This window comes from Leopardus geoffroyi, chromosome D2, assembly GCF_018350155.1.
Source record: "Leopardus geoffroyi isolate Oge1 chromosome D2, O.geoffroyi_Oge1_pat1.0, whole genome shotgun sequence".
In the NCBI taxonomy this organism is placed as follows: domain Eukaryota; kingdom Metazoa; phylum Chordata; class Mammalia; order Carnivora; family Felidae; genus Leopardus; species Leopardus geoffroyi.
Genome location: NC_059334.1, coordinates 30766194 through 30791519, shown reverse-complemented (window position 1 = coordinate 30791519; position 25326 = coordinate 30766194). Strand labels below are relative to the sequence as shown.

At 45.1% G+C, this 25326-nt stretch overlaps 1 protein-coding gene across 1 annotated transcript in view; it reads right to left on the bottom strand.

Annotated features, from left to right (window-relative positions):
• Positions 1-25326, bottom strand: part of HKDC1 (hexokinase domain containing 1) — a 49181-nt gene that overhangs the window by 7164 nt on the left and 16691 nt on the right. The window contains exons 5-16 of the mRNA XM_045437647.1: positions 24859-24954; positions 23739-23838; positions 21397-21580; positions 17160-17315; positions 15820-16053; positions 14253-14557; positions 12469-12614; positions 12255-12374; positions 8050-8145; positions 7740-7839; positions 5894-6077; positions 3725-3880 (exon numbers count right to left, since the gene is read on the bottom strand). Of these exons, the coding sequence (XP_045293603.1) occupies positions 3725-3880; positions 5894-6077; positions 7740-7839; positions 8050-8145; positions 12255-12374; positions 12469-12614; positions 14253-14557; positions 15820-16053; positions 17160-17315; positions 21397-21580; positions 23739-23838; positions 24859-24954 (1877 nt within the window). The remainder of the gene's footprint in view (positions 1-3724; positions 3881-5893; positions 6078-7739; positions 7840-8049; positions 8146-12254; positions 12375-12468; positions 12615-14252; positions 14558-15819; positions 16054-17159; positions 17316-21396; positions 21581-23738; positions 23839-24858; positions 24955-25326) is intronic.

Sequence of the window (25326 nt, the reverse complement as noted above, 5' to 3'; positions counted from 1 at the left end):
TTTTCTTTTTATACCATGAAGTTTAAAAACAAATAAAATAACTAGAAATAGGAAACCAAAGCATCCAAAGCAGACACCTTTTGTGTGGCAGAAGCAAATATTTCTGGAGGCATATAGGTCCTGCTAACTTACTCTTGTCCAAGAACATCTTCCTTTGTATTCAGGACACACACACACACACACACACACACACACACACACACACACAGCAAAGATAGTCAATGTGCTTATCTCTTGCACATGAGGAAGAAATCATTTTTCCCCACAGCAAAAGAGGATCGCTCTGGTCATCAACAGTGATGACTTTTAACTTGCACTTTTGAATCTAATAGGTTGAAGAGCAGACAAAAAGGGATGCTGGATATCTGCTTATCACAACTTCCGAAACACAAAATTGCTGCTGCTGCTGCTGCTGGTGCTGATTCCACCACCATCTCCTTAGACAGCAAGAACGGCCCTACAACAGTCCATCTGATTTCTCTAAGTACACTGCTTTCACTTCTAAAGAATTTTCTGTTTTTCCCAAAGTGATTTGTGGCTTGCTGGCATCTGGCCATGCAGACCAGGGAAATTACATGAATGAATGCAAATTGAAAGAAATTCCAAATACAAAGCCTCTTGACAAGAACGGCGCTGGTAGGGAGAAAAAAAAATAAAAGCAGTGACATTGACACATTTGTGCATAACTGGTGGTGGTGGAAAATGGAACCACCTTTTCAGAAGTGTGTCCACAGGGAAATGTTTCTTTTAACCAGATACTTCTACTCCTGAGGAAATAATTTGTGAGCTGCAAATGATTACACAAAAAGAATAATTATGGTGTTACTCAGAACTGCGGAAATCCATAAATTATAAGCTAGACATCTTATACTAAAGGGAGAGTTTAGTAAATTATAGTATAGCAATCTAATGTAACATTATGCAGCCATTTTAAATGATAATTACACCAAAGACTTGAGATGGGGAAGTCTCTAGAAGTATTCCAGCTAAAAATTGCAGGAGTATTAGCATTAACTTACCATCATTTTACAATCTCAAGTGAAATCACAGATCTTGGCAATAAGCATCACTGACTACTTACATCATAAAAGACAGACAGCAGTGTCTAGGTGGCTCATTCAGTTAAGCATCCAACTGTTGATTTCAGCTCAGGTCACGATTTCACATCCCGCATTGGGCTTGGTGCTGACCTCATGGAGCCTGCTTGGGATTCTCTCTCTCTCCCTCTTCCTCTCTCCCTCCCCTGTTCCCACTCTCTTTCTCTCAAAATAAGTAAATAAACTTAAAAAAATAAAAGTAAACAAAAGAGAGACAACTCAATGCCACTTCTGAAACATTCTTGTCCAAAACTCAACACTGAATCTAACCATGCATCTAGGTCTAACTATGAAATTGTAGAAAATATAAGAGAGAAGAAAATCCTAAATGCTATAACCAGCAAAATCTAGAACACAGGAAACTTCTAGGATAAAATAAGTTTCTTCATCCAATATATTCCAAGGGGAAACAAGAGAAGTTTATATATTAAAAAAGATTCTTAAAAAAAAAAAAAAAAAAAAAAAAAAAAATATATATATATATATATATATATATATATATATATATATATACATATATATATATCAACCAAATGACCTGTCTGGACCTTGTTTGGATATTGATGCAAACAAATGCACTGTAAAAACCATTATTTTTAGGCAATTTGGAAAATAGAAACATTGGCAGGATATTTTGAGTTTAAGGTTTATCATTAGCTACTTTAGGTGTGGTGATGGTAATGTGGTTATATTTTTTTTTTAAAGAACTAATATTTTATAAACATATTTTAAAATAATTATAGGGGCACCTGGGTGGCCTAGTTGGTTAAGTGTCCAACTTCGGCTCAGGTCATGATCTCGCGGTTCATGAGTTCGAGTCCCCTTGTTTGGCTCTGTGCTGACAGCTCAGAGCCTGGATCCTGCTTCAGATTCTGTGTCTAGCTCTCTCTCTATCCCTCCCCCACTCATACTCTGTCTCTCAATAATAGATAAACATTAAAAATTTTTTTAAATAACTCCCATGTTTATAGCAGCATTATCAACAATAGCCAAAGTATGGAAAGAGTTCAAATGTCCCTCGATGGATGAATGAATAAAGAAAATGTGGTACACACACACACACACACACACACACACACACACACAATGGAGTATTACTCGGCAATCAAAAAGAATGAAATCTTGCCATTTGCAACTACGTGGATGGAACTGGAGGGTATTATGCTAAGTGAAATTAGTCAGAGAAAGACAAAAATCATATGACTTCACTCATATAAGGACTTTAAGAGACAAAACAGACGAACATAAGGGAAGAGAAACAAAAAGAATATAAAAACAGGGAGGGGGACAAAACAGAAGAGACTCATAAATAGGGAGAACAAACTGAGGGTTGCTGGAGGAGTTGTGGGAGGGGGGATGGGCTAAATGGGTAAGGGGCACTAAGGAATCTACTCCTGAAATTATTGTTGCACTACATGCTAACTAATTTGGATGTAAATTTTAAAAAATAAAAAATAAAATTAAAAAAGTTTTTAAATAGTTATAGATAAACTCACATAAAATGTGAGATTTGTTTTGGGGTGCCTGGATGGCTCAGTCGGTTAAGCGTCCAGCTTCGGTTCAGGTCATGATCTCGCGGCTCATGGGTTCCAGCCCCACATCGGGACTTTGAGCCTGGAGCCCACTTTGGATTGTGTGTCTCCCCCTCTCTCTGCCTTTCCCCTGCTCACGCTCTGTCTCTCTCTGTCTCTCAAAAATGAATAAACGTTAAAAAAAATTTTTTTTTTAAATGTGAGATTTGTTTCAAATTCATCCAGTTTAGGGGTGGGAAAAGCAGGAGTATATCAATGAACCAAGTTTGGTCATGAGTTGATCATTATTGAAGGTGGGGGTGCAAACAGTCAGTTCATTTTACCATTCCCTCTATTCTTCTATGTTTAAAACTTTTCAGGGGCATCTGGGTGGCTCAGTCAGTGAGTGTCTGACTTCGGCTCAGAGCATTATCTTGCCATTCATGAGTCTGGGCTCCGCGTGGACTCTGTGCTGACAGCCTGGAGCCTGCTTCAGATTCTGTGTCTCCTTCTCTCCCTGCCCCTCCCCGGCTCGTGCTCTGTCTCTCTCTGTCTCTCAAAACTAAATAAATAAATGTTTTTTTAAAAATGCAAAAAGAACTTTTCATAATAAATCATAAAATAGGAACCAGAATTATAACTGACAATTGTCCTGTACAATCACTGAATAAACAATATACAGAATGATATGTGTAGTATGATTGCAATTATGCAAATATGTTTACACACTTTTAAAAATTTGAAAGGGAATATGTAAAAATCAAAACAGCTATATTTGGTCATGAGCATATAGGTGATTTTTTTTTAAAGAGTTTTCTTTCATATTATGGACACATCATCTTTTTAGGAACAAGAGAGGATCATTTTCAGCCTAAGCTAAGTCCTGTGTAACAGTTTAGGAACCTCAGGGCCCAGGCATGCAGCTGGCCCTTCAGTTGTGTCCTGTGGTCCTGATGCAGCTGGAGAGACAGAGCTGCTCTAGGAGGAAACCCCTTGTCCAGCCAGGCCCTTACTGTTTTTATTTTTAAATCTCAAGCCTGCTGGACCCCAGCATGACAGCAGCACATCCCAATCAGTGCCTCTCACACCAAGCAGGTGAACCTGCTCACACATCACCTTTCAATCTGGGACAGGAACTTGGTTTCAAAGATGCCCCTGGTCCGGAGACGCTCTGAAATCTGCCCACGGAAAAGGAGACCGTGCTTGGTGAGGTCAATCAGGATCTGCCGCACAATCTCCCCCAGGTACATCCCGCTGGTCATTTTCTCATATCTGTTTGGAGAATAGAGATAAGATTGGTAAGAGCAGGAAAATCAGCACTGGTGAGTGGTTCACAAAAGGACCACGGGTCTGGGTATGGAAGGTATGCCCATTGGCATCCAACAACTGCCTGGTTTGGAGTGGTTCAGAGTGGGCTGTAGATCCAGAGAAATGCAATGTAGAAGTCTGCATGATGTGAGAAAGCCAGTCTTTGGAGCCATGTTGACCAGGAAGAAGCCAGGCCCCAGCTCTCCCACATACTAACCGTACGACCTGAGCAAGCACTGTAAGCCATCATCTATAAAACAGGGAGCAAACTCCTGGTCCCACAAGAGTATTGGGAGGCCAGCATCTGGCACAGAGCAGGCACTGAGCAAAAAGTGAGTCCCTTGCCAGGTCCCAAAGCCCGTTCTCCTTGGCTGTGTATCATAAATCTGGTCTATGAGATTCCCCTTGGCTTTGTATTTGGAGAAATCTAGAGATTCACTAGAGATTCTCTCCATGAAATAATAAACTGCACACACCAGGGGTTCTTTAAAAATATTGGCTCTCCTCCCCCTTTCTACCAGGCTATGAACTCCATGAAGGAAGGAACAAGAGGAAAGGGGGCTCTGTAACCAACAGGCACTGACCAGACACTTTGCACAGGCATCTGCAACAGTATTAATAACAGTGATGTGGAGCTAGACAGCCACTTCCTGCAGGGTCAAGTGGAAAGCTGAGTATACCTGAGACTTACGTGCTGGACTTGTACTCACTTAACTGCTTGGGACCTCATCAGTCTAAGAAACCAAGACTTAGACAAATAATGGTGACAGCAAGGCAAGTTCAAATGTGTTGCCCCCTCAAACTCTCACTCTAAAAATGTCAGCCTCCAGTGGATTCAGACACAAAACTGAGTCAGAAGGAACTTGCCCCTTCAGAAGAGCCATGATACTCAAATGCCCCAACTTGGGATTCAGAGACAAGGTTCCTTCTTTTTGGATCAACCCCTGGTTCAGCTGGGCTGACCACAACTCACCTTCCTCTCAGCTACAGAGACTAGTGCCAAAGGAAGACCAGGACCATTAAGGCTGGTCTTGGCCTTGCCCAAGCATCTTCCTGTACAGTGTTCTCAGCTCCCTAGTTACCAAGGCATCTGTGGCCCAGGTATCTCATTACATGTCCTATCTGTTCAACTTCTCCACGTGGATATCATCATCATGATAAATCTATATTTTCATCTTATTGTATATATTAAGATACTGAGTTTCATTGTGACAAACACCATATGGCCTGATAGTAAAACATTTACAATCTGGTCCTTTACAGAAAAAGTTTGCCAACACCTGCTGCCACGGATGGGCCTGGGTTAATTATCAATTCCTAGCATGTTACCTCTATTCTACCCACTGCTTTCTCTCTTAATCAAGAAGCTCAATGAAAACACAAGTGAAAATGTACTCTAATTTTTTTTAAAGAATCATTCATTGCTTTCAGTATTTTTAGTATGACTAGTAACTGGAACATACCTCACAAGTGATTGTGACCCATGGTGGGACATGACATCATGACTAAGAACCAGTACTCCCATCCATCACTTGCTGCCCCACCCCCACCCCCAACTGCAACAGAAGTCACCAGAGTGGCAGCCAGCTCTTGAAAGGCTGAGGATGTTGACCCCTAAACTGGATTTACTAGAAGCCCACCCTGAGAGGGCCTACTAAGTCAGCATTCCCCTGCTCTGTGACACTTGGCCCACGGTGAGTGGACTTTGTAACCATCTCTGAATCACTTCCAAAGCCACCACTAGACCTTATGTCACCTTATGGTAATTAGAAAAAGGTACCTCTCCTTTCCACTTGTTGGGAACTTGCCCTGTGTTTTGTTTTTGTTCTAGTAAGACACTTCACTGACCTCTGATGGAGAGTTGTAATAAAAATACAAAGCTGTACTGTCTATGATATGAACATAGTACCCTCCCCTAGAGCTGGTAATGTCGTACACAGCACAACATGCATAAATACACACATCTGCCCTCCTCACCTCTGTTTGCCAGGGTTCAAAGACCCCTCATCCACCTTTTCGTCATATTGCGTCCGGATGTCATCTATGCAGCCATTATCTCCAAACCCTCCCCACTCAGTGTTAATGCACATCTTCCCTTCGTCTCCTTCCACCAGCTCGATGTTCTTCATTTCCTCCATGTAGCACATGTTGCTGCCTGTTCCTAGAAGGAATCATGAAGGGACTTTAGTTTTCAAAAGACATCACCAAGTCCTAAAGAAGCAGAGGAGCACAGTGGATGGGAATTTAGGCTTGGAGTCAGATATGACTGGGTATGAGTTCCAGCTTAACACTCATCACTAGGCGACCATAGACAAGTATCTCATCTTTTAGGGGTCCAATTTCTTCATCTGTAAAAAGGAAATAACACCTGCCTTATAGATTTGTTATAAAGGAAAAAATGAGATGGTGTTCACAAGCTTCCTCCACATAGTAAGCGTCCAGGAAAGGGGTCCCTGAGATAGCACCATCCTCCTCCTCCTCATCACCGTCATCATCACATCACATCATCATCCTCTTCCTCATCATCACTGTAAGCTATAGGCACACAAAGTGAGCTCCCAAGTAGTCACAGTTAGCAGCCAGAGCTAGAAGGGACCATGAGGAATTATCTAGTCTTAGAAAAGTAAACATTGGCATCCATAGGCCACCTTCTTTCTCCTTTGCTCATGACGTGGTCTCAGAACTATTCTCAGAGCAACAGCCCAGGCAGCGACTATATTCAATCAAGCAAGTCTCACCCCTTTGTCCTCCTAATTCTAGCCTGACCCCTCCCACAGATGAGGAAACTCAAGTCCAGACAGAAGGAGTAACCCGCCCACAGTCACAAAATGGTTAAGAGTTTCTGGGAGATGAAACTCTTGGCTGGCATTGAAGGCATCTCACTCTACCCCCTCTCCTTGTTCTTGCCACTGTTCACATTCAGGGAGTCCACAACCAACTGGAACAACTTTCCCGGATTCTGTCATTAGTAACCTGTGCCTGTCACTGATGCCTATCATCTCCATCTTCATCTGTTTAAACCCCTTCCCTTTGCCAGTTGGAGTCATCCCCTTGAAATCCACCCTTCTGCTTAATCACTGCTGGACTTCTCCCAAGGGTCCCTAAAATACCTATATTATATGCCAGGCCACTCCCTTCTCTTCTCTTATACCTCTCTTCTTCTTTCCAACTCTTCCCCACCCTGTGCACCCTGACAGCCAGAAGAGGTCAGATAACAAAGGAGATGTACATTGGAGCCACATGAAAATCTAGCTCCTTCAGCCCTAGGCCCACATGATCAAACTATGGTCTCTTTCCACCCAGGATAATTTGCCTCAAGGCCCTATTTTGAAAATCGTTTCTTTCTATGCCATTCTCCTTCCTCAACAAAAGGGCAACGTTGGCTTAGGACCCTTAAGGAAAAAGATATTAAGTAAAGATTTAGAAAGTAGGAGATCTGGAATCCTAATCTTAACTTCATCTCTGCCTTGGTCAAAGCTGGCTTTAGACTCGCCGTGTAATGGAAAAATGGTCCCCATGTACTTCCCTATGTTAAAAGGAAACCACCAGGAAGTCCTGGGTGGCTCAGTTGGTTAAGCATCTGACTTTGGTTCAGGTCATGATCTCACAGAGATCTCACAGAGTCCTCATCGGGCTCTGCACTGACAGCTCAGAGCCTGGAGCCTGCTTCAGATTGTCTGTCTCCTTCTCTCCTTCTCTCCCCTGCTTATGCTCTCTCTCTCTCAAAAATAAAGAAACATTTAAAAAAATTAAATAAATAAAAGGAAACCACCAAAAGATGAGATGATGAGAGTAGGCTAATGGGATATGCCTGACCACTTACCTGCAATCAGGCCAATCTCACAATTAGGATCTTCATGTCCACAGGTCATCATGGTCCCCACTGTGTCATTCACGATCGCAACTATGTCCAGGTCAAACTCCTACAAAGGAAGCAGTCATATTGTAAGTAGGATGTACAAGCCAAACAGGCTCAGGAGGGCCACATCAGCTCCAGGAGGGCCACATCAGCTCAAGGTTGGGGGGGAGGGAGCAGCAGAGGCTGGAGTCACAGGGCTCGGCACAGGATGCCAGAGTAAAGGGACCTGGGAGAAGGGGCAAGGTGAGACATGAGCCTTAACACCATAACATACATTTCTCCTCTTGATGGCTTCCCTGAGCATGTCCACCACATCTTCCCCTTCACAGTCAGTGGCCTTGAAGCCTTTGGTCCACTCAATGAGTGTTCCCTGAAGGAAAGAAGAAGAAGTTCATTTCAGCAATAATAGTTTGCTGGGACCACTGCACAATCTCAACATCCAATAGATTCGAAGTGCTGTGGTCGGCTGCTAGTCCAAACCATGTGCTTTTGACCACTCCATCTCTGCAGCCTATCACTGGGCCCAGAGCATGATGCCCAGACAAGGTCCACTGCCAAGGAGAACAACTGTAGCAGCTTGTATTTATCAAGGGTCAACTCCTGTTCCCTGACCATGACCTCACAGAACAAAGGCCTGGATCATAGGGATTCTATTTCTAATTTAACCAAGGACCAATTAAGATGTGATTAAAGGGGCACCTGGGTGGCTCAGTGGGTTGAGTGTTGGGCTTCGCCTCAGGTCATGATCTCACAGTTCGTGAGTTCAAGACCCACGTCGGATTCTGTGGGTCCCTGCTTCGGATTCTGTGTCCCCCTCTCTCTCCGCCCCACCCCTGCTTGTGCTCTGTCTCTCTGTCTTTCAAAAATGAATAAACATAAAAAAAATTTTTTAAAGATGTGACTAAAGATAAATGCTACAAAATGTCCATCAAAGCATGGTTCCACAGTGAAAAACTAGAGCCATCCTATCATTACAATATACATCTATTATCTTGTACGTCGATATAGGAAATGTTAAACAGTCATAAAAAATCATGCTGTAAGAGAACATTGAATGTTAGAGAAAAATGTTCACCATACACTGTAAAGTAAACACATGTTAAACAAATACAGATGCTGAATTATACTATTATTCTTTTAAAAACCACACACACATGGGGCGCCTGGGAAGCTGGGCTCCCTTGTTCTTTTCCTGGTGGATGTATGTAGAACACTAAAGATTCACTAGAGATTTGAAAAAAAAAAAATTGCTCTTTCTTATTAGTTGCAGTTACAAAAAATACTATTTTTTAGAAATCTTTCTTTTTTCTCCCCAGCCATCAGTGGATTTGCTCCCAGCCATCAGTTGGTCTCCTCCTGCCTCTTAATTGTGTATCCATGAACTTGTCAGAACTTCCGAGAGGCTGAGAGGCCAAGTGTCCTGGGTCAGGAGGAGCGGCTGTGTCTTGGTGCTCATGGACCATTCAGGACTTTGGACAGCTGCATGTGGCTGCCTTCCCCATCGGTGATTGATTCATTCATTCATTCATTCACTATTTATTTATTCATTTATTTATTTATTTATGAGAGAAAGAGAGTATGAGCAGAGGAGGGGCAGAGAGAGAGGCAGAGAGAGAATCTGAAGCAGGCTCTGCGCTGCCAGAACAGAGCCTGATGCAGGACTCGAACCTGTGAACCCTGAGATCACGACCTAAGCTGAAATCAAGAGTTGGATGCTCAACCAACTGAGCCACCTAGGCACCCCAGTGTTTTAATTTTTAATGGCAGCAGTCATACAGCAATGTGTTGCCTTTGTAAAAAAAAATTAGAGTGTTACTGATAAGGACAAAGTCCCCCTTAACTTTCCATCCCCCCAATCTGAGAGATAATTAGACCTTTCCAGGTCAGTTAATATGGATGTCCCACATTCCTTCCCTGAGCAGAATATTCCTCAAATATAATTGCATAGAAATAAAAAATACCTATAGAATAAGTACTATTTTTATCTCCACTTTTCAAATGAGGAAACCAGAGAGGTTAAGTAATTTGCCTAAGGTCACACAGTCAGTAAGTGGAGAAGCCAAGATCCAACGTGGTTCCACACCCATGCTCTCAACTATTGTGCTCTGCTGCCTCCCAGTTAGGTAGGTAATATCTGTGAAGCACTCAGAGCATAGTCCACCACAGAGCAAGCACTGTGTGTGTGCCTGTTAAATAAAAATCAAGTAATTAAGTCCATATGACTGATAGGCTGTAGTTTACTTAGTCATCCTCCATTGCCATTTGAATTATTTCTAATGTTTCGTTATGAAAAAGGAGTGAACATCCTTGTTCATTCCTTCTTGGCACATGTTTGAGAAATAGAATCTTGAGAAATGGGTCTTCCTGCCTTAGCATTCTGGCATTTTTAATTTTAAGAGAGTCAGCCATATCACCAGATAACACACCCTCTTGAACCCCTCTCTCCTCATTCTCTGAATAATTCGGGCGGGAAGGCACTGCTGACATGCATGTTTCCACGTTGTTCTCAGAGCCCCAAAGAGCTCTGCCTCAGTTTGATTTTGTACTGACCAATCAGATGAGGCCTGCATGGCTCAACTTTCTCATATGAGAAATGAAATAGGATAGAAAATGGAGTGTAACGCATACAGTAAGAATACTGTTTCTTGATTTTTTGGTTTTAACTATATAGATGTAGGTGTGCTGTGCATTTTAACCAAAATGGTTTAATGACACGGTTCCAGGTCCTGGTCTCCCCAAGGGTGAAGTGTAAGAGCCTGGGCTCTCAGGCCAGTATCACCAGTGTTTATAGATGTGGCAATTTGGACAAGTCACCTACCTCTCTGTGCTTCTGATTTTCCTAACCACAACAAGGTGATTAAAAATAGTATGCATACATACAATGAGCTATCACTGAGTTTAAAAAAGGATGGAAATTGTGACATGTGCTACAACATGTATGAATCTCAAGGACATTATAGCTAAGTGGAATAAGCAAGTCACAAACAGACAAATACAGTATGATTCCACTTAGATGGGGTGCCCGAAATAGTCCAGCTCATAGAGACAGGAAGTAGACTGGATGTTAGGAGGGACTGGGGGAGGGGTAACTGGGGAATTATTACTTAATGGGTATAGAGTTTCAGTTTGGGGAGATAAAAAAGTTTGGAAGATGGATAGCGGTGATGGTTTCATGACAACGCGAATGTACTTAATGCCACAGAACCGCACACTTAAAAGTGGTTAAAGTGGTCAATTTTGTGTTGTATCTATTTTACTACAATTAAAGAAATGGCACAAAACAAAACAAAAATAGTATGTACATCATGGGGACGTTGAGTGGATTAGATGAAATCTTAACAAATCTTTGGTGCCATTCTTATTATCATCGTCATGAGCTCTCGGGTTGACTTGTGTTGACCAGACTTCTCCCCATAAATTCAAAAGTGGTGCTCTCCTCTCCACCAGCCTGTAAGTAAGCCTGTCAGGGAGCACACGTGCTCCCTCTCCATGAGCGGGTGAATGGGGTTTTTGGGTTTTTTTTTTTTTAATGTTTATTTATTTTTGAGAGAGAGAGAGAAAGAGAGACAGAGCATGAGCGGGGGAGGGCAGAGAGAGAGGGAGACACAGAATCCGAAGCAGGCTCCAGGCTCCAAGCCGTCAGCACGGAGCCCGACACAGGACTCAAACTTGTGAACCGCAAGATCATGACCTGAGCTGAAGTCAGTCGCTCAACCCACTGAGCCACCCAGGCGCCCCCGGAGAATGGCGTTTTTATCCCAGAATTCCAAGAAAGCCTTGGTGATACACGTTTCTAAATTATTATGAATGATTTATTAAAAGGACATCCATGATGTCCTTCATTGTCAACTAAGTGTTTGTGTGATAAATTCTTTCTCCGATTCTAATATCAGGAAGGAAGTACACTTCTGATGCACCGGTAAGCTTTCATTCAACAGATAACACCCTGCAGCCTACCGTGTCTCCCTGTTTACACTGGCCGCCTAGGAGTTCACAGGCATTATTACTACCTAAAAGTTATAACTGGCTTTAACTGGTCATTACCTCTCTCCATCTCTCCATAATATGATTTAACCTCCCATTTAACAGCTCTCTTACGCATATGTCCCTTTACTGTATACTGCCCTAAATCTCTCGTGAACTTCAATCGAAAAAATAACAGTGGGGCCACATGGCTGGCTCAGTCGGAAGAGCGTGTCACTATTGATCCTGGGGTCATGAGAATAGAGGTTATTTTTTTAAAAAATGAAAAAATCTTTAAAACAAACAAAAAACAAAAAAATACCAATGAAAATGGAACATAATGAATAGAAAATATTAGTAGAAAACATAATCAAGTTCTTGATTATGTTTCCCCAGCTGCCCTGAACCTGAGACCCTTAAAAGAGGAAATAAACGTTGACTCAGAGGTACGCTGAGGTTCCCTGGTGGAAGAAAGAAGCCCACAGGGCTGTCTGTAAGCCTGCGGGGCTGACTTACCTTGTCAATGCTCGTCTGCCTGCAGGGAAATGAGAATGTGAAGCCCAGGGGCAGCTGGGCTCCCTTGAGGCCCATGTAGTCCAGGAAGTCAGCGATGCACTGCACAATGTGGTCAAACAGCTGCAGGGAAAGAGTGGCAGTCAGGCCAGGCCAGCAGGGACACAGGGTGGCAGGCTGGCCCCTCGGGCACAGAACTCCCCCGCCCGGCGCTCACCTCCTCGCCGGTGCCCTGCATGATCTCCAAGGGGATGGCGAAGATCTTGTTGTACATTCGCACCGACCTCCGTCCACTTCTGATCTTTACCAGGAGGACCCGGAAGTTGGTTCCCCCCAGATCCAGGGCAAGGAACTTGCCTTTCTCTGTGGTGGAGAAAGTTGGAGCTGCCTTCCACCAGTGTCCACAGAACAGGGGCTCAGGTGGAGGCATTGAGAGGAAGAGGAGACACCAAAATACAGCCGACTCAGAGCCTTTTCCCTTGGGGCTCTCGAGCCAGAGGAGTGTGGCCGTCCCCAAGCACAGCGTCAGAGCACTGGGCAGGCGCTTTGAGGCTGACTGAGGCCGCCTGCTTTTCTTGGTATCTGCTAAAGGCCACACTTGATACTTATGCTCAAGGAGCCTCTGAGGGTGAATCCAGGCCAGGCTACACTGACTGCAATGAACTCTGGAGGGTGTTTCCATCCTGTCTCTGTGGCCTAGAGGGAGTGTTCATGAAATGATTCTTCCTGCCCCCTGCTCTTCTCATTCCTGGATTCCCACACCTGCACGTGACCAATAAGAAGCCATGTCAAGTCTGACCCCCATTACCATCCAGGGCCAATAGTATCTCTCATTTCTCCTGACGTTGAAGAGCACCAGAGTCTGTTCTGTGTGACCTTGCAACTTGCCCTCTGCCTCTTCTCACTCCGTTCTGGCCACACCAGTCATTCTATTGTTTCCCGAATTTGCCGAAGGCATCACTCCCAGCCAGCTTTCTGACCCCTTATCCTGCTCTATTTTTCTTCATAGCATCTGCTGCTACATGGCCCTTGTTTATTGTTTACTAAATGTTCATGGCTTTTGCTTATTGTCCACCAGCCCAACAGAACGTAAGCTCCACAGGGGTAGGGACTGTGTTTTCCTCCCTGCTCTCTGGCCATGCCTGGACCAGAGCCCGACCTATCATAGGTACTTAGTGAAATTGTGAAAAGTGAAGGCAGAAGGAGTAAAGAGATCAAAGAATGAACACTTGAACAGTGTCTTTTACTGCTCCTATTTTTTCTCCCCACACAGACTCGAAGGATATTAGCGCTGGAAAAGATCTCTGTTGCTGTGAGACCCAAGGTGCAGATGTGTGGCTTTGAGTATGTCATCTGACCTCTCCGAGTCTCCGAATTGTCAGCAATAAAATGGGAATCATTTTTTCACTACATCACTTACGAAGTGGTTGTGAGGAGGAAATGAGATGAAAGATTCCAAAGAAAATCACAAGATAAAAAGCATTTTACAAAGGTCATTGTTTCCATGTAAGGCTACTGAGGTTCAAAGAGGTGAAGAGACTTGTCTAAAGAACTCACCCCACTGCTTAGTGGCTCCTCTGGGCTGAGCACAGGGAAAGGGTCAGAAAGCAATGAGAGAGAGAGAGAAGAGTAACCAAGCCCCAGGAGAAGAGAGAGAGAGAGAGAGAGAGAGAGAGAGAGAGAGAGGAGCAGGCAGAAGACAAGCCAGACAACTCCAAGTGTCCAGATGGCAGCTCCCAGGGACAACACCTGGGTCTTCTGTTCGCCAACAGCGTGGGGTACACTCTGTGTCCTCCACTACATAGACACACACATGTGACCTAACTTAGGTATTCTTCCGTTGCAAATGCCTTGGATCAACCAAGGCCAATAGATTCAGAAGGAGTACCGACCTTCTACCCTACTCCCCTTCCCTCCATTACAGACACGACTCCAAGGCTTTTAAAACAAAACAACCTAACTGGGTTTGAGGAGTTTTGGAGAGTTCTGTGCATGGCCCACCTGTACCATCCGGCATCCCGCAAACGTAGGTGGGCAGCATCTTGACCGTGGCCAGCAGGTGGGTGTCTCTTTTCAGCCCGTACTCGAATTCAGTCCGCATCTTGCCCTGCACAGCCTTAAGTTGCTCTTGAGTCAGCTGGAACAAAGCCAGCACCTTGTCAATCTGCTTCCGTTGGGCCTGCACACGGGAGGCCACCGCTGTCACCATGGCAGCCCCCTTGGTGCTTCCACTCTCCGACAAGAGGAAGCGGACATCACAGTTCGGAACCAGTTTCCTCACCACCTTGTGCAGGCGTTTTGGGTATCTGAAGGCAGGGGTGATGGCAAAATATGTAATAATCATAAAGGCCCATGCCTGGTCAATGGGAAGAGACCCAGGTGTAGCAGTGGAGTGGGGTCCTGGGGAGCCTTGCGGAGCTGGGTTCACCTCTTTAGTTGCCGGATGGTGGGAGGGTAAGGAGATGACTAGGGGGAGGGGCTAGGGCAGCTAGGGTAGCAGAAGGGACACTTGGAGGCTCAAAGAAGTGGCTGTTATTTTTAAGTTTATTGAGAGTGAGAGAGAGCACAAGAGGGGAAGGGGCAGAGAGAGAGGGTGGTACAGAATCTGAAGCAGGCTCCAGGCTCTGAGCTGTCAGCACAGAGCCCGACGCGGGGCTCGAACCCACGAACCATGAGATCGTGACCAGAGCCAAAGTCAGACACTTGACTGACTGAGCCACCCAGGTGCACCCCAAGAAATGGCTATTTTACCATTAATATTTCAATCAGTACGGCATGTCCACAAGACTGTATTGGCTGAGCATCATCTCTGTCCAAACGGGAAGGGTTCTTTCCCCAGCTCTTTCCAGTGTGTAATCACCTGACTTCCAATACCACCTCTATTAGCCAGAGGGACTCTCACACTTCCTCCTTCTAGGAAATTCTCACTTCTCTGTGTTTTCTTACCAGTATCCTTCCTGTGAACCTGGCACCCTCTGCCATTCTGATTTTTCCTCATATATAACTGAGTGTATATTACTTTCCAATCTTACCAGATAGTAGGTACTTGATACTAACATAGATAGATGGACAGATGGATAAACACATGGACGGATGCCCTTCTAGTCAGGCAACTGGGTTTAGCAAAATATTTCTTTTCTTTTCTTTTTTCTTTTCTTTTCTTTTCTTTTCCTTTCTTTTCTTTTCTTTTTTTCTTTTTTTGTTTTTGAGAGAGAGAGAGAGCATGAGCACGCACTGCAAGCAGGAGAGGGGCAGGGAGTGAGAGAGAATCCTAGAACCCAATGCAGGACTCAATCTCACAACTGTGAGATCATGACCTGAGCCAAAATCAAAGGTCCAATGTCTAGCGGACTGAGCCACCCAGGCGCCCCAGAATATTTAAGAATGATCCCCCAAGGTAACCCAGCCAGCTAGATGAATATAGTCTCTCTTTCCTCTGTAAACTCAGAACCAACAGGACGTGGTTGGTGCCAGCAACACGGAGAAGCAGCAGAGTTTAGAGAGAACCCTGGGACTCTGCTCTGGGGAGACACATTGTGAGGGATGCAGGCTGGCAGGCGGCACTCACTGAGGATGTATCTTGTAGACCGTGCCATCCATGCCCACGGTGGTCCGGAGCCGCACCAGCTTCTTGTTCTCCCGGAGGCGTGTCAGGATGGCTGCCAGGGCCGCTGCACAGAGATTGGCTGAACGGAAGGACACGATGGTGCAGACGTGCTGAACTGCGATGCAGTCGGCCTCCGAAGGCTCCAGGCCCAGATCTGTCAGGATCTCTCTTGTATTGGCCAGGCCTTCTTTATACCTGGCCAGGGGAATAGGAGTGAGAAGACCACATTTCTCCATCCCATGAGAGTCCCCTTAGAGAACCACATTTCCCACCTCGCAGGAGTGGGAAAATAAATAAGCTGGCACCTAGTAATAGAATAACGATAACAATATCAACAATGATCATAGCAGCCACCGTTTACTGAGCCCTCATTATATGCCAGGCACTTGTCTACAGATTTGACACATATTAACACGACCCTCACAACAATCCTGGGGGAAGTACTGGCATTACCCTATTGTACAGGGAGAGATCTGAGGCATAGACAGGGTAACTTGTCCACAGTCGCATAGCCAGGAATTGCAAGGGTCAGGATCTGAACTCAGGCAGTTAGATCACGAGCTCACCCTTTTAACCACCCTGTACTATTCTGCCTTTCACAGAAACGCAGTCCCTGCTATGCTGTGCACAAAATCAGACTCTAGGAATCAGATGCCACTCTGCTGAGCTCAGAATCTAAACTGATTATGAAGCTCAGAGCAATGCCGGGGTTTCTAAGCCTGAGGAACAGGACCCTGAGTGGACTGGTTCCAGCCGCCTTCACCAGCCCTGTCCCCATTGCAGGGACCTCTGTGTGAGGTCTCACATCACCAAAGCCAAAGTCAGTCTCCAACAGCACCAGGTAGAGAAGGTTCTTGCTGTAGCAGGAGTTCTTACCTTAAGATTCCATGCAAGGGAATCTTTAATGGGTCCAAGAATGCCCTAATAGTGTAAGCAAAATTGAGTACAAATGTACATTTTTATGGTAAAAGGTCCAGAACTTGAATTAGACCCTCAAACAGGTCTGTGGCCCTAAAAAGGTTGTAAGTGACCACTTTAGGGAGGAAGAAGGCAGGAAAAGAAAGGAGTTGACCTGCAACCACAGAATCCCTGGCTAATGAAACCAACAAGAAGCCACACTTGAGCCATGGTAGGCATCGCCAACCCACCCGAAGCTGGGTCCAGGTCCGAAGTTGTCCTGGTGAAGATCTGGACAGATCTGGTCCCTTCAGCTGGACCACTACCATGATCATACCACGCCTTGGCTCCCCACCCTAACCTTCTGCAGAGTCAAGGTGAAAAGGACCCAGCCAGCCACTTACTTCTCCATGGCAGCCACATGCCGTGTTTCAATCTTGCCCTTAGTGTGGAGAGCAGAGGATTTCTTGCCGCCAAACAGGAGGCCTGCCTTGGCCATCTTCAGCAAGATGATCCTGACAAGTTCACCCAGGTACAGGCCGCTGATCATCTTCTCAAACCTACAATTTGGTGAACAGATCAGTAGCAGCAACACCTTTAGTTATGCAGCATCCTTCCCAATGCTCATGAGCTATGGCCCATGGTCAAGAGCAGGAGTAACAGAAAGACAACTTCATGGGTCAGGAGGCCTCAGTCCCCATCCCAGCCCGGGGTGCCCTTGGGAGCTCACTTATTCTCTCTGAGATGCATTCTCTTCATCTATAAAAGGAGGGGGGGGGGCACCTGGGTGTCTCGGCCAGTTAAGCGTCCAACTTCAGCTCAGGTCATGATCTCGCGGTTCACGGGTTCAAGCCCCACATAGGGCTCTACGCTGAAAGCTCAGAGCCTGGAGCCTGCTTTGGATTCTGTGTCTCCCTCTCTCTCTGCTCCTCCCCCACTTGCACTCTGTCTCTCTCTCAAAAATAAACATTTTTTAAAAATTTATAAAAGGAGAGAACTATGCTAGAGGAGACCTAATATTCCTTCCCTCTCACAAAGTGCTTGAATCCAAGGATCTTTATCACAAATCACCCCTGGCCACAGGAGTACCATTCTCATATTAGGTATAAGGAATCTTGGCTTCGTGGACTTCAGGTGATCCCAAGATCACCAACCATGGCATGACAAATCCAAATTTCAGACACTTCCAATTCCTATACCATGCTTTTGTCCCAGAGAGAAAGATGCTGTGTCTGTAGAACCAGAGAGGTTCTACAATAGTGTGGATGACATATCCCACCAGGCTACCTACACCTTGACTTTGAATTTGTATCCAACAAGCAATTACTAATTGTTTCCCAGGGAAAAAACTAAATATAACTTTTATTCTCCAAGATAATAGACACAAAATCAAGGACAACCTGTTTTCTAATCAACTTTACCTATTTCGTTATAAAACCTCTTAGAACATTGCAGAAGCAGAAGATAGTCAAAAGAAATCCTGGCTGGGTTTGGGGGATGAAATTTGTTTTAAGTGAGATGGAGAGAGGACGACAAAGTCCAAAAAATGGGTCCCACTTTCATGGGCCATGACTGCTCTGTGTCACCAGTGAAACAGGTATGTGCTGGGGAGCAGGTATGTCCAAAGCAGAAATTTGTTTTCCAGGTATGCGGTTCTAGTGCTTGAATCGTTTCTAGGAGGGACTCAAAATATTTATTCATCAGAGCTTCTTGGGAAAATGGTTGGGACTAGAAAGATTCCCGATGAGCCTGGAACATCTTACCGGGCCAGAAAAAATAAGGAAGTACTTCAAGAGTGATGGGAGCACATCGTTAAGGACACAGGGGACCAGTTTGGAGAAGCTTCCATTGGTCATGTCCAAAAATATTTGAGCATCAAAATAAATAATGATAAGAAGAACCCTCCATTAAATAATAAAAAAAAAAGGGGGCGCCTGGGTGGCGCAGTCGGTTAAGCATCCGACTTCAGCCAGGTCACGATCTCGTGGTCTGTGAGTTCGAGCCCCGCGTCAAGCTCTGGGCTGATGGCTCAGAGCCTGGAGCCTGTTTCCGATTCTGTGTCTCCCTCTCTCTCTGCCCCTCCCCCGTTCATGCTTTGTCTCTCTCTGTCCCAAAAATAAATAAACGTTGAAAAAAAATTAAAAAAAAAAAAAGAATCCATGAGTTCATATTAGTATAAATAAATAAACGGAGGAGATAGGAAAGCTGTTATTTACAGTAAAATAACAACGAATAAACGTGGAGGGAATAATAGCTTTGGAAATTCATCAAAGGATGCTAAAAGTAAAGAGTGAAAGTTTAATGAGAAAGGATATTTACATAGCCTCAAAGCAGGCTTCACCAGATATGTATTCTTCACCAGATACGTATTCTTTACAGAAGGAATAACAGTAACCTTCTGGTAGAGAAACCTTTGCATATCCCCTTAGCCGAGTGATTCGAGGTAGCATCACACGGGATGGAACACACAGCATGTGCTTCCAGATGTGATGCACTGAAGAGGAAACATCGTCCCCTCTGTGATATTCCTGCCAAAAATACACCACCTGAATCTAATCATGAGGAAACATCAGGAAAATACAATTGAGGACATTCTGTAAAATATATGGCTTATATGTCTTAAGATCATAAAAAACTAAGAGACACTACAGAAGATTTCCAGATTAAAGGAAGCTAAAGACAATAGCAACAAGATGTAATGTGTGAGCCTGAACTTTTCCTCTTTTATAAGGGACAGTAATGGGGCAGCTAATGAATTTTGAATAAGTTCTATAAGTTAGATTAAGTATTTATTTCCTAATTTTGATAATTATACTTTGGTTATGTGAGACAAGCACACTTGTTTGCAAATAATACATTTTGAAGTATTTAGGACTGAAGGGATACTATGTTTGCAACTTAGTCTCAAATGGTTCAGAAAAATAATTCTATTTAGACATTTTGTATATATGTGTATGTATATACATGCAGACAGAAACAGAGAGAGAATTGGGGCGCCTGGGTGGCGCAGTCGGTTAGACGTCCGACTTCAGCCAGGTCACGATCTCGCGGTCCGTGAGTTCGAGCCCCGCATCAGGCTCTGGGCTGATGATGGCTCAGAGCCTGGAGCCTGTTTCCGATTCTGTGTCTCCCTCTCTCTCTGCCCCTTCCCCATTCATGCTCTGTCTCTCTCTGTCCCAAAAATGAATAAACGTTGAAAAAAAAAATTTAAAAAAAGAAACAGAGAGAGAATATTAGTACTTAAGGAATCTGGGTGAAGGGGAATTTTGTACCATTTTTGTAACTTCTCTGTAAGTTTGAAATTATTCAATTTTTTTTTTAATTTTTTTTTCAACGTTTATTTATTTTTGGGACAGAGAGAGACAGAGCATGAATGGGGGGAGGGGCAGAGAGAGAGGGAGACACAGAATCCGAAACAGGCTCCAGGCTCTGAGCCATCATCAGCCCAGAGCCTGATGCGGGGCTCGAACTCACGGACCGCGAGATCGTGACCTGGCTGAAGTCGGACGTCTAACCGACTGCGCCACCCAGGCGCCCCTCAATTTTTTTTAAGAAAGGCTTTTCAGGAGCTCCTGGGTGGCTCAGTCAGGTAAGTGACCGACTCTTGATTTTGGCTCAGGTCATGGTTTCACAGTTCGTGGGATCGAGACCCACAACGGGTTCTACACTGACAGCAACAAGCCTGCTTGTGATTCTCATTCTCTCACTCTCTCTATCCCTACCACGCTCATGCTCTCTCTCTCTCTCTCAAAATAAACAAGTAAACTTTTTAAAAAACTATTCTTTCACTTTGAAAGGAAAAAAACTAACAAAACAAAACAAGAAAAAAATTTTAATGTTTATTTATTATTTTTGAGAGAGAGAGAGAGAGAGAGAGAGAGAGAGAGAATCTGAAGCAGGCTCCAGGCTCCAAGCTATCAGCACAGAGCCTGACGCAGGGCTCGAACCCATGAACCATGAGATCATGACCTGAGTCAAAGTCGGATGTGTAACTGACTGAGCCACCCAGGTGCCCCACAAAAAAAAAAAAAAAAAAAAAAATCTAAAAAATGTCATTTTGTCCAAGAAACACTTCATGAGCTGCAACAGTGTGTAAGGCACTCTGCTTGTTAAGGCAAGCTCTGGGAGCTCAGCATGCAGGCAGAGCTAGGGCAGACTCCCAATAGTTACTCCACTGGTGAGTGTGGGATGAGAGCTGGGAAAGACCCCCAGGTGCTATGATCAGGCCTCTGAGAAAGTGGGGTGACAGGGGAGCCCTGGAAACACCAGTGAGGGACTTGCCTGAGTCCTGCTCCCTTGGCCACATCGGTCTGCTCTATGGCCCCTCGTCCGAACGCACCAAGAGGGCAGGACCCGAGTCCCTGGGTTCGCGGAGTATCTCCCCTGCCTCACACATAGGTGCTCCGGAAATACGGACTGAAATTGAATCAGGATTATGACCTAGGGGGCATCACTCCATTTCCTTGCCTTCACTTTCCACAGGTGTCCAATGAAACTGAAACACAAGCCTCGCCTCGCAGAATCATTGTGGCAGGAAACTAGTCACATCTAGAAAATCTGCTGGGTATAAGGTGTACCTGAGGGACTGGCAATTTACTGTAAATACCGAGGCCCCGATTTAGAGCACACGAGGGGACTCACAGCTGCTTCCCAGGGTTGAGAGAGCCAAGGTCCAGCTCCCGGTCGAACTCGGTGCGGATGTCTTCCAGAGCCCCGTCGTCCCCAAAGGCCCCCCACTCCGTGTTGATGCACATCCTGCCCTCGTCGCCTTCCACCAGGTCAATGTTGCTCATGTCCTCCATGTAGCACGCGTTGGTGCCAGTGCCTGAACAAGGGATCAGAGTGAATACGCAAAGACGGAAGGGCTCCCAGCTGGGCAAAGACAGAGAGAACTCTTAACTGCCTGAGAGTCCTCTGAATGTACCACAAAGTGCTTTTGATCCACTTCCCGGGCCTGGTTCTCACTGAGGGAACAGCTTTGGCAAGCCTGGAGTTCATGAGGAATAAAGCTGACATGCCAAGTCTACACTTCTCAGACGTTAATGGTTTGCTGTCATGAATGGGGTCGATTGTGAAGAAGTCCCTGATGAATATGCATGAGAGCTGACAAAGCACTTTTACAAAGAGGAGGATGAGTTAACCTAACCTTGGAAATTAAAAAAAAAAAAAATCACTAACCTACTGTTAATTTTTTTAATCCTTTCTCTAAGCTACTTAGTGTCTTCTCTATTTGATACTAAAAATATTCTGTACTCATGGCCTGCCACAAATTGTTCCTAGCATAAGCTATATCCTTATCTTTGACAGTGATTAGCTATGACATAAGAAAGCAACATTCCATTATTCAAACACAAAATCACTCCAAGGAGATTCCTCAAACACTAGAATATTGGGGAGTGACTACAAAAGGGCACAATCTGTTTGGGACCTACTGGGCTGATGAAAATGTTCTACAGTTGGATTGTGGGGATGGTTAGGAAACTCAAAATTTACTAAAAATCATTGAATTGTATCCCTTAAATGAGAGGATTTTTATGGCTCAATAAAGCTGCTCAGAAAAATTATTTTTTTAAAGGATCTCCCCTGATGCTCTGGTCTGAGAATTTTAAAGCCAACATGAGAAATAAGAAATGAGAGAAGCAGAATGTAATACAGTACCTAGAGTAAGCTTTTCTAAGAAAAGTGTGGACTCTATTTAGGCGTGGCTTCCAGTCTGCAGGGTGCCACACGTGGTCACCAAGACACGGTGACAGCGGTTAGAAGATGTGACTGGCAAGCGCCCATCCCATTCTGAGCTGTGGGGCTCCGGAAATGGGAAGGCAGATGAAGCCGCTTGGGTGCGAAGATCCTGCCCTTTGGGAAAGTCAGGCTGAGGAGAAGGGTTGGAAATCTAAGAGAAAGCAATTCAGAAAACTCTCCCCAGTAGTGGTAACGGAACGGGGAGGTGGCAGGAAATATTCAAGAACAGTGGATAAATCTAATGCATTTGGTTTTATTGTCCCCCATACTGCCTTCTCACGGCCAGCGTCTGGAAGACTCCCTCCCAGCTCAGGTGTCGAGAACCACCCACCGGGCACCTTCATGGTGCTGCGACGTCCCTGGTCCAGGCCCCCACCATGTCTCGCCCACACAGGAGATACAGTGACCTCTTGGCTGGTCACCTTGCTTCCATTCTTGCCCCAGTTGTCAATTCTCTTTGGCTGACACGGCAGCCGAAATGAGCTTTTTAAAAACGCACACTCCATTTACCCATTCCCCACCCAAATCCTCCAGTGCCTTCCTGCCTCCCCTCGGAGTAAAAGCCAAAGACCTTATGGTAACTCTGTCCTGTGTCCCACGCCATCTGCCCAGTCCCGTCCACTCCCTCGGACCTGAATAGCCTATGACTCTCAGCCTTCACTCACTTTGGTGCAGCCCCCATTCAGCTTTTTAGGGTCCTTGAGCATCCCAGATGCAATCCCACCTCAGAGGCCATAGGTTTCCTCTTTCCTTCGCAGCGACTCTCTTCCTCTCTGTCTCCACTTTGCTCCTTCCTCCTCATTACCAAGGTCCCTGCTCAAATGTCACCCCTTAGAGAGACCTGCCCTGATTGCCTCGCCACACTCACCCTCGGTCACACCACCCTGCTTGTTTGTTGTCATCACCCTCACCGCCACCTGCAGTTCTATTACTTGTTTATACCTTTCAGGCCTTCCCCCCACTTGCCCACTGAAAGCTCAGGAACCTCTAAGTATTAACTCACCACTGAAAACCCAATGCAGAGCATGGGGCCTAGCACACAAAAGGCATGCAGTAAATACTCGTTGAATGAATGGATGGATGGATGGATGGATGAATGAATGTTTTAATTTTCCATTTCCCTATGTTACTTCTCATAAATAGGAAGTGTCAGCACCCTTCCACAGAATTTACTCAGTTGGCTAAAACTAAGCCCCAGACGAATCCCTTTTCCCAACCCGGAGAATCAAGTCAAATTGAGTTACCAATGATGACACCAACTTCACAGTAGGGATCATCATAGGCGCACGTCATCATGGTCCCCACGGTGTCATTGACCAAGGCCAGGATGTCCACGTCTATGTCCTGCTTGAACACAAGTCCCAAAGGACATCAGTGGATGAGAAGGAGGCATTATCCCTTTATCTTTCCCCACAGAGGAAGCGAAAGTGGTGAAGGTGACTGAGACAATTACTAGACCCTGCCTGCTGGGCCTGCCTGGAAGAAACAAGGCCTCTATCAAGGTTCCGAGATCTAGAAAATAGGAATGGCAGTCGGGAGCTAAAGAGTGGAACCCATGCTCCTGCCTTATGGGTGAAGGTCTCCATGCAATGAAATATGAGTGACAGACCACCAGGACTGCGGTCTTGATCTGAGAAACACCAAAGAAAGCATATTTATTCTGGGACCCAAGTCCTCCCCCACGGGGACAGCTTAACCAGCCTCAGCCAAGTCCTCTCCGTGGGCAGCACTAGGGACATCCCATCTGGGTTTCCCATGTTGGCAAGTCAACTTGGGTTATTACCTTATGGTTCCCCCAAGGTTTGGGGGGACACTTTAAAGTAAGACGAAACAATAAGAGAAAAACACAAGATACAAGAGATTGTGACTGCATGTTTAAAGAGAAAAAAGACTGGAAGGGTATACATTAAAATATTCCTCGTTGTCAGGATAACAAATAATTTGGGTTTATTTGTATGCTTTTCGGCTCAGCAAGGAGCATGTCTTCAGGTATTTAGATTATTATAAAATTTACTCAACGAATAAAGATAGCCCATGAACAGTGGAAAACAGAAGAGACAGCCAGACTGGAAAGAAAGCAGTCTTTTAAGCTCAGAGAGGAAAGGTGGGGCTAGAGCATCACACATGCATAGGGCCTAACCAAGACCCTCTGAGGGGGCTGGGCCACCTTCCAACAGCAATTGGAACCAGCTCACCAATTGGAACCAAGGCTCACCAATGGGCTCATCCAAATTGGTCACAATTGGTCACATCTACAGTGAGGCCTTCCCTAAGATCAATCCCATCTCTGATCCTCCCTCTGGGGCAGGCAGAGTAGGAGACCCCACCTCAAGAGAACTGGGCTGGGACTGGTGAATTCCTCACCTTGTGTTTTTTTATAGCTTTGGCCAGACAATCCACCACATCAGTGTCTTGAACTCCACGTGCCTTAAACTTCTTGGTCCATGAAAGCAGGATGCCCTGGGAGAAGATTTCAGAGCCAGTGAAAATGAGGAAGGTGCTCAGTTCTGAAAACGAGTGGCAGACATTTCATGCATAAAGTGCAGCCCCACGGCTTTCTCTTCTTTTAGCTGAACCCCCCCCCCCAATTCTTTCAGCATTCCTTCGGAGGGTTTTCCTAATAATCTAAACATCTTTATTTCATGTGAGCAGTTTGAAATAGCACACACGGTGGCAGAAAGAACAACTGCTGAGGAGTCAGAACACTTGGACTCACAAGATATTAGACAAGTCATTTAACCCCTCCGAGCCTCAGTTTACTCGTGGGTGAAGTGGAGAAACGTCATATCCTGCCTCGGCCCCAGGAATGCTCTGAGGGAAAGGCCTGGCATA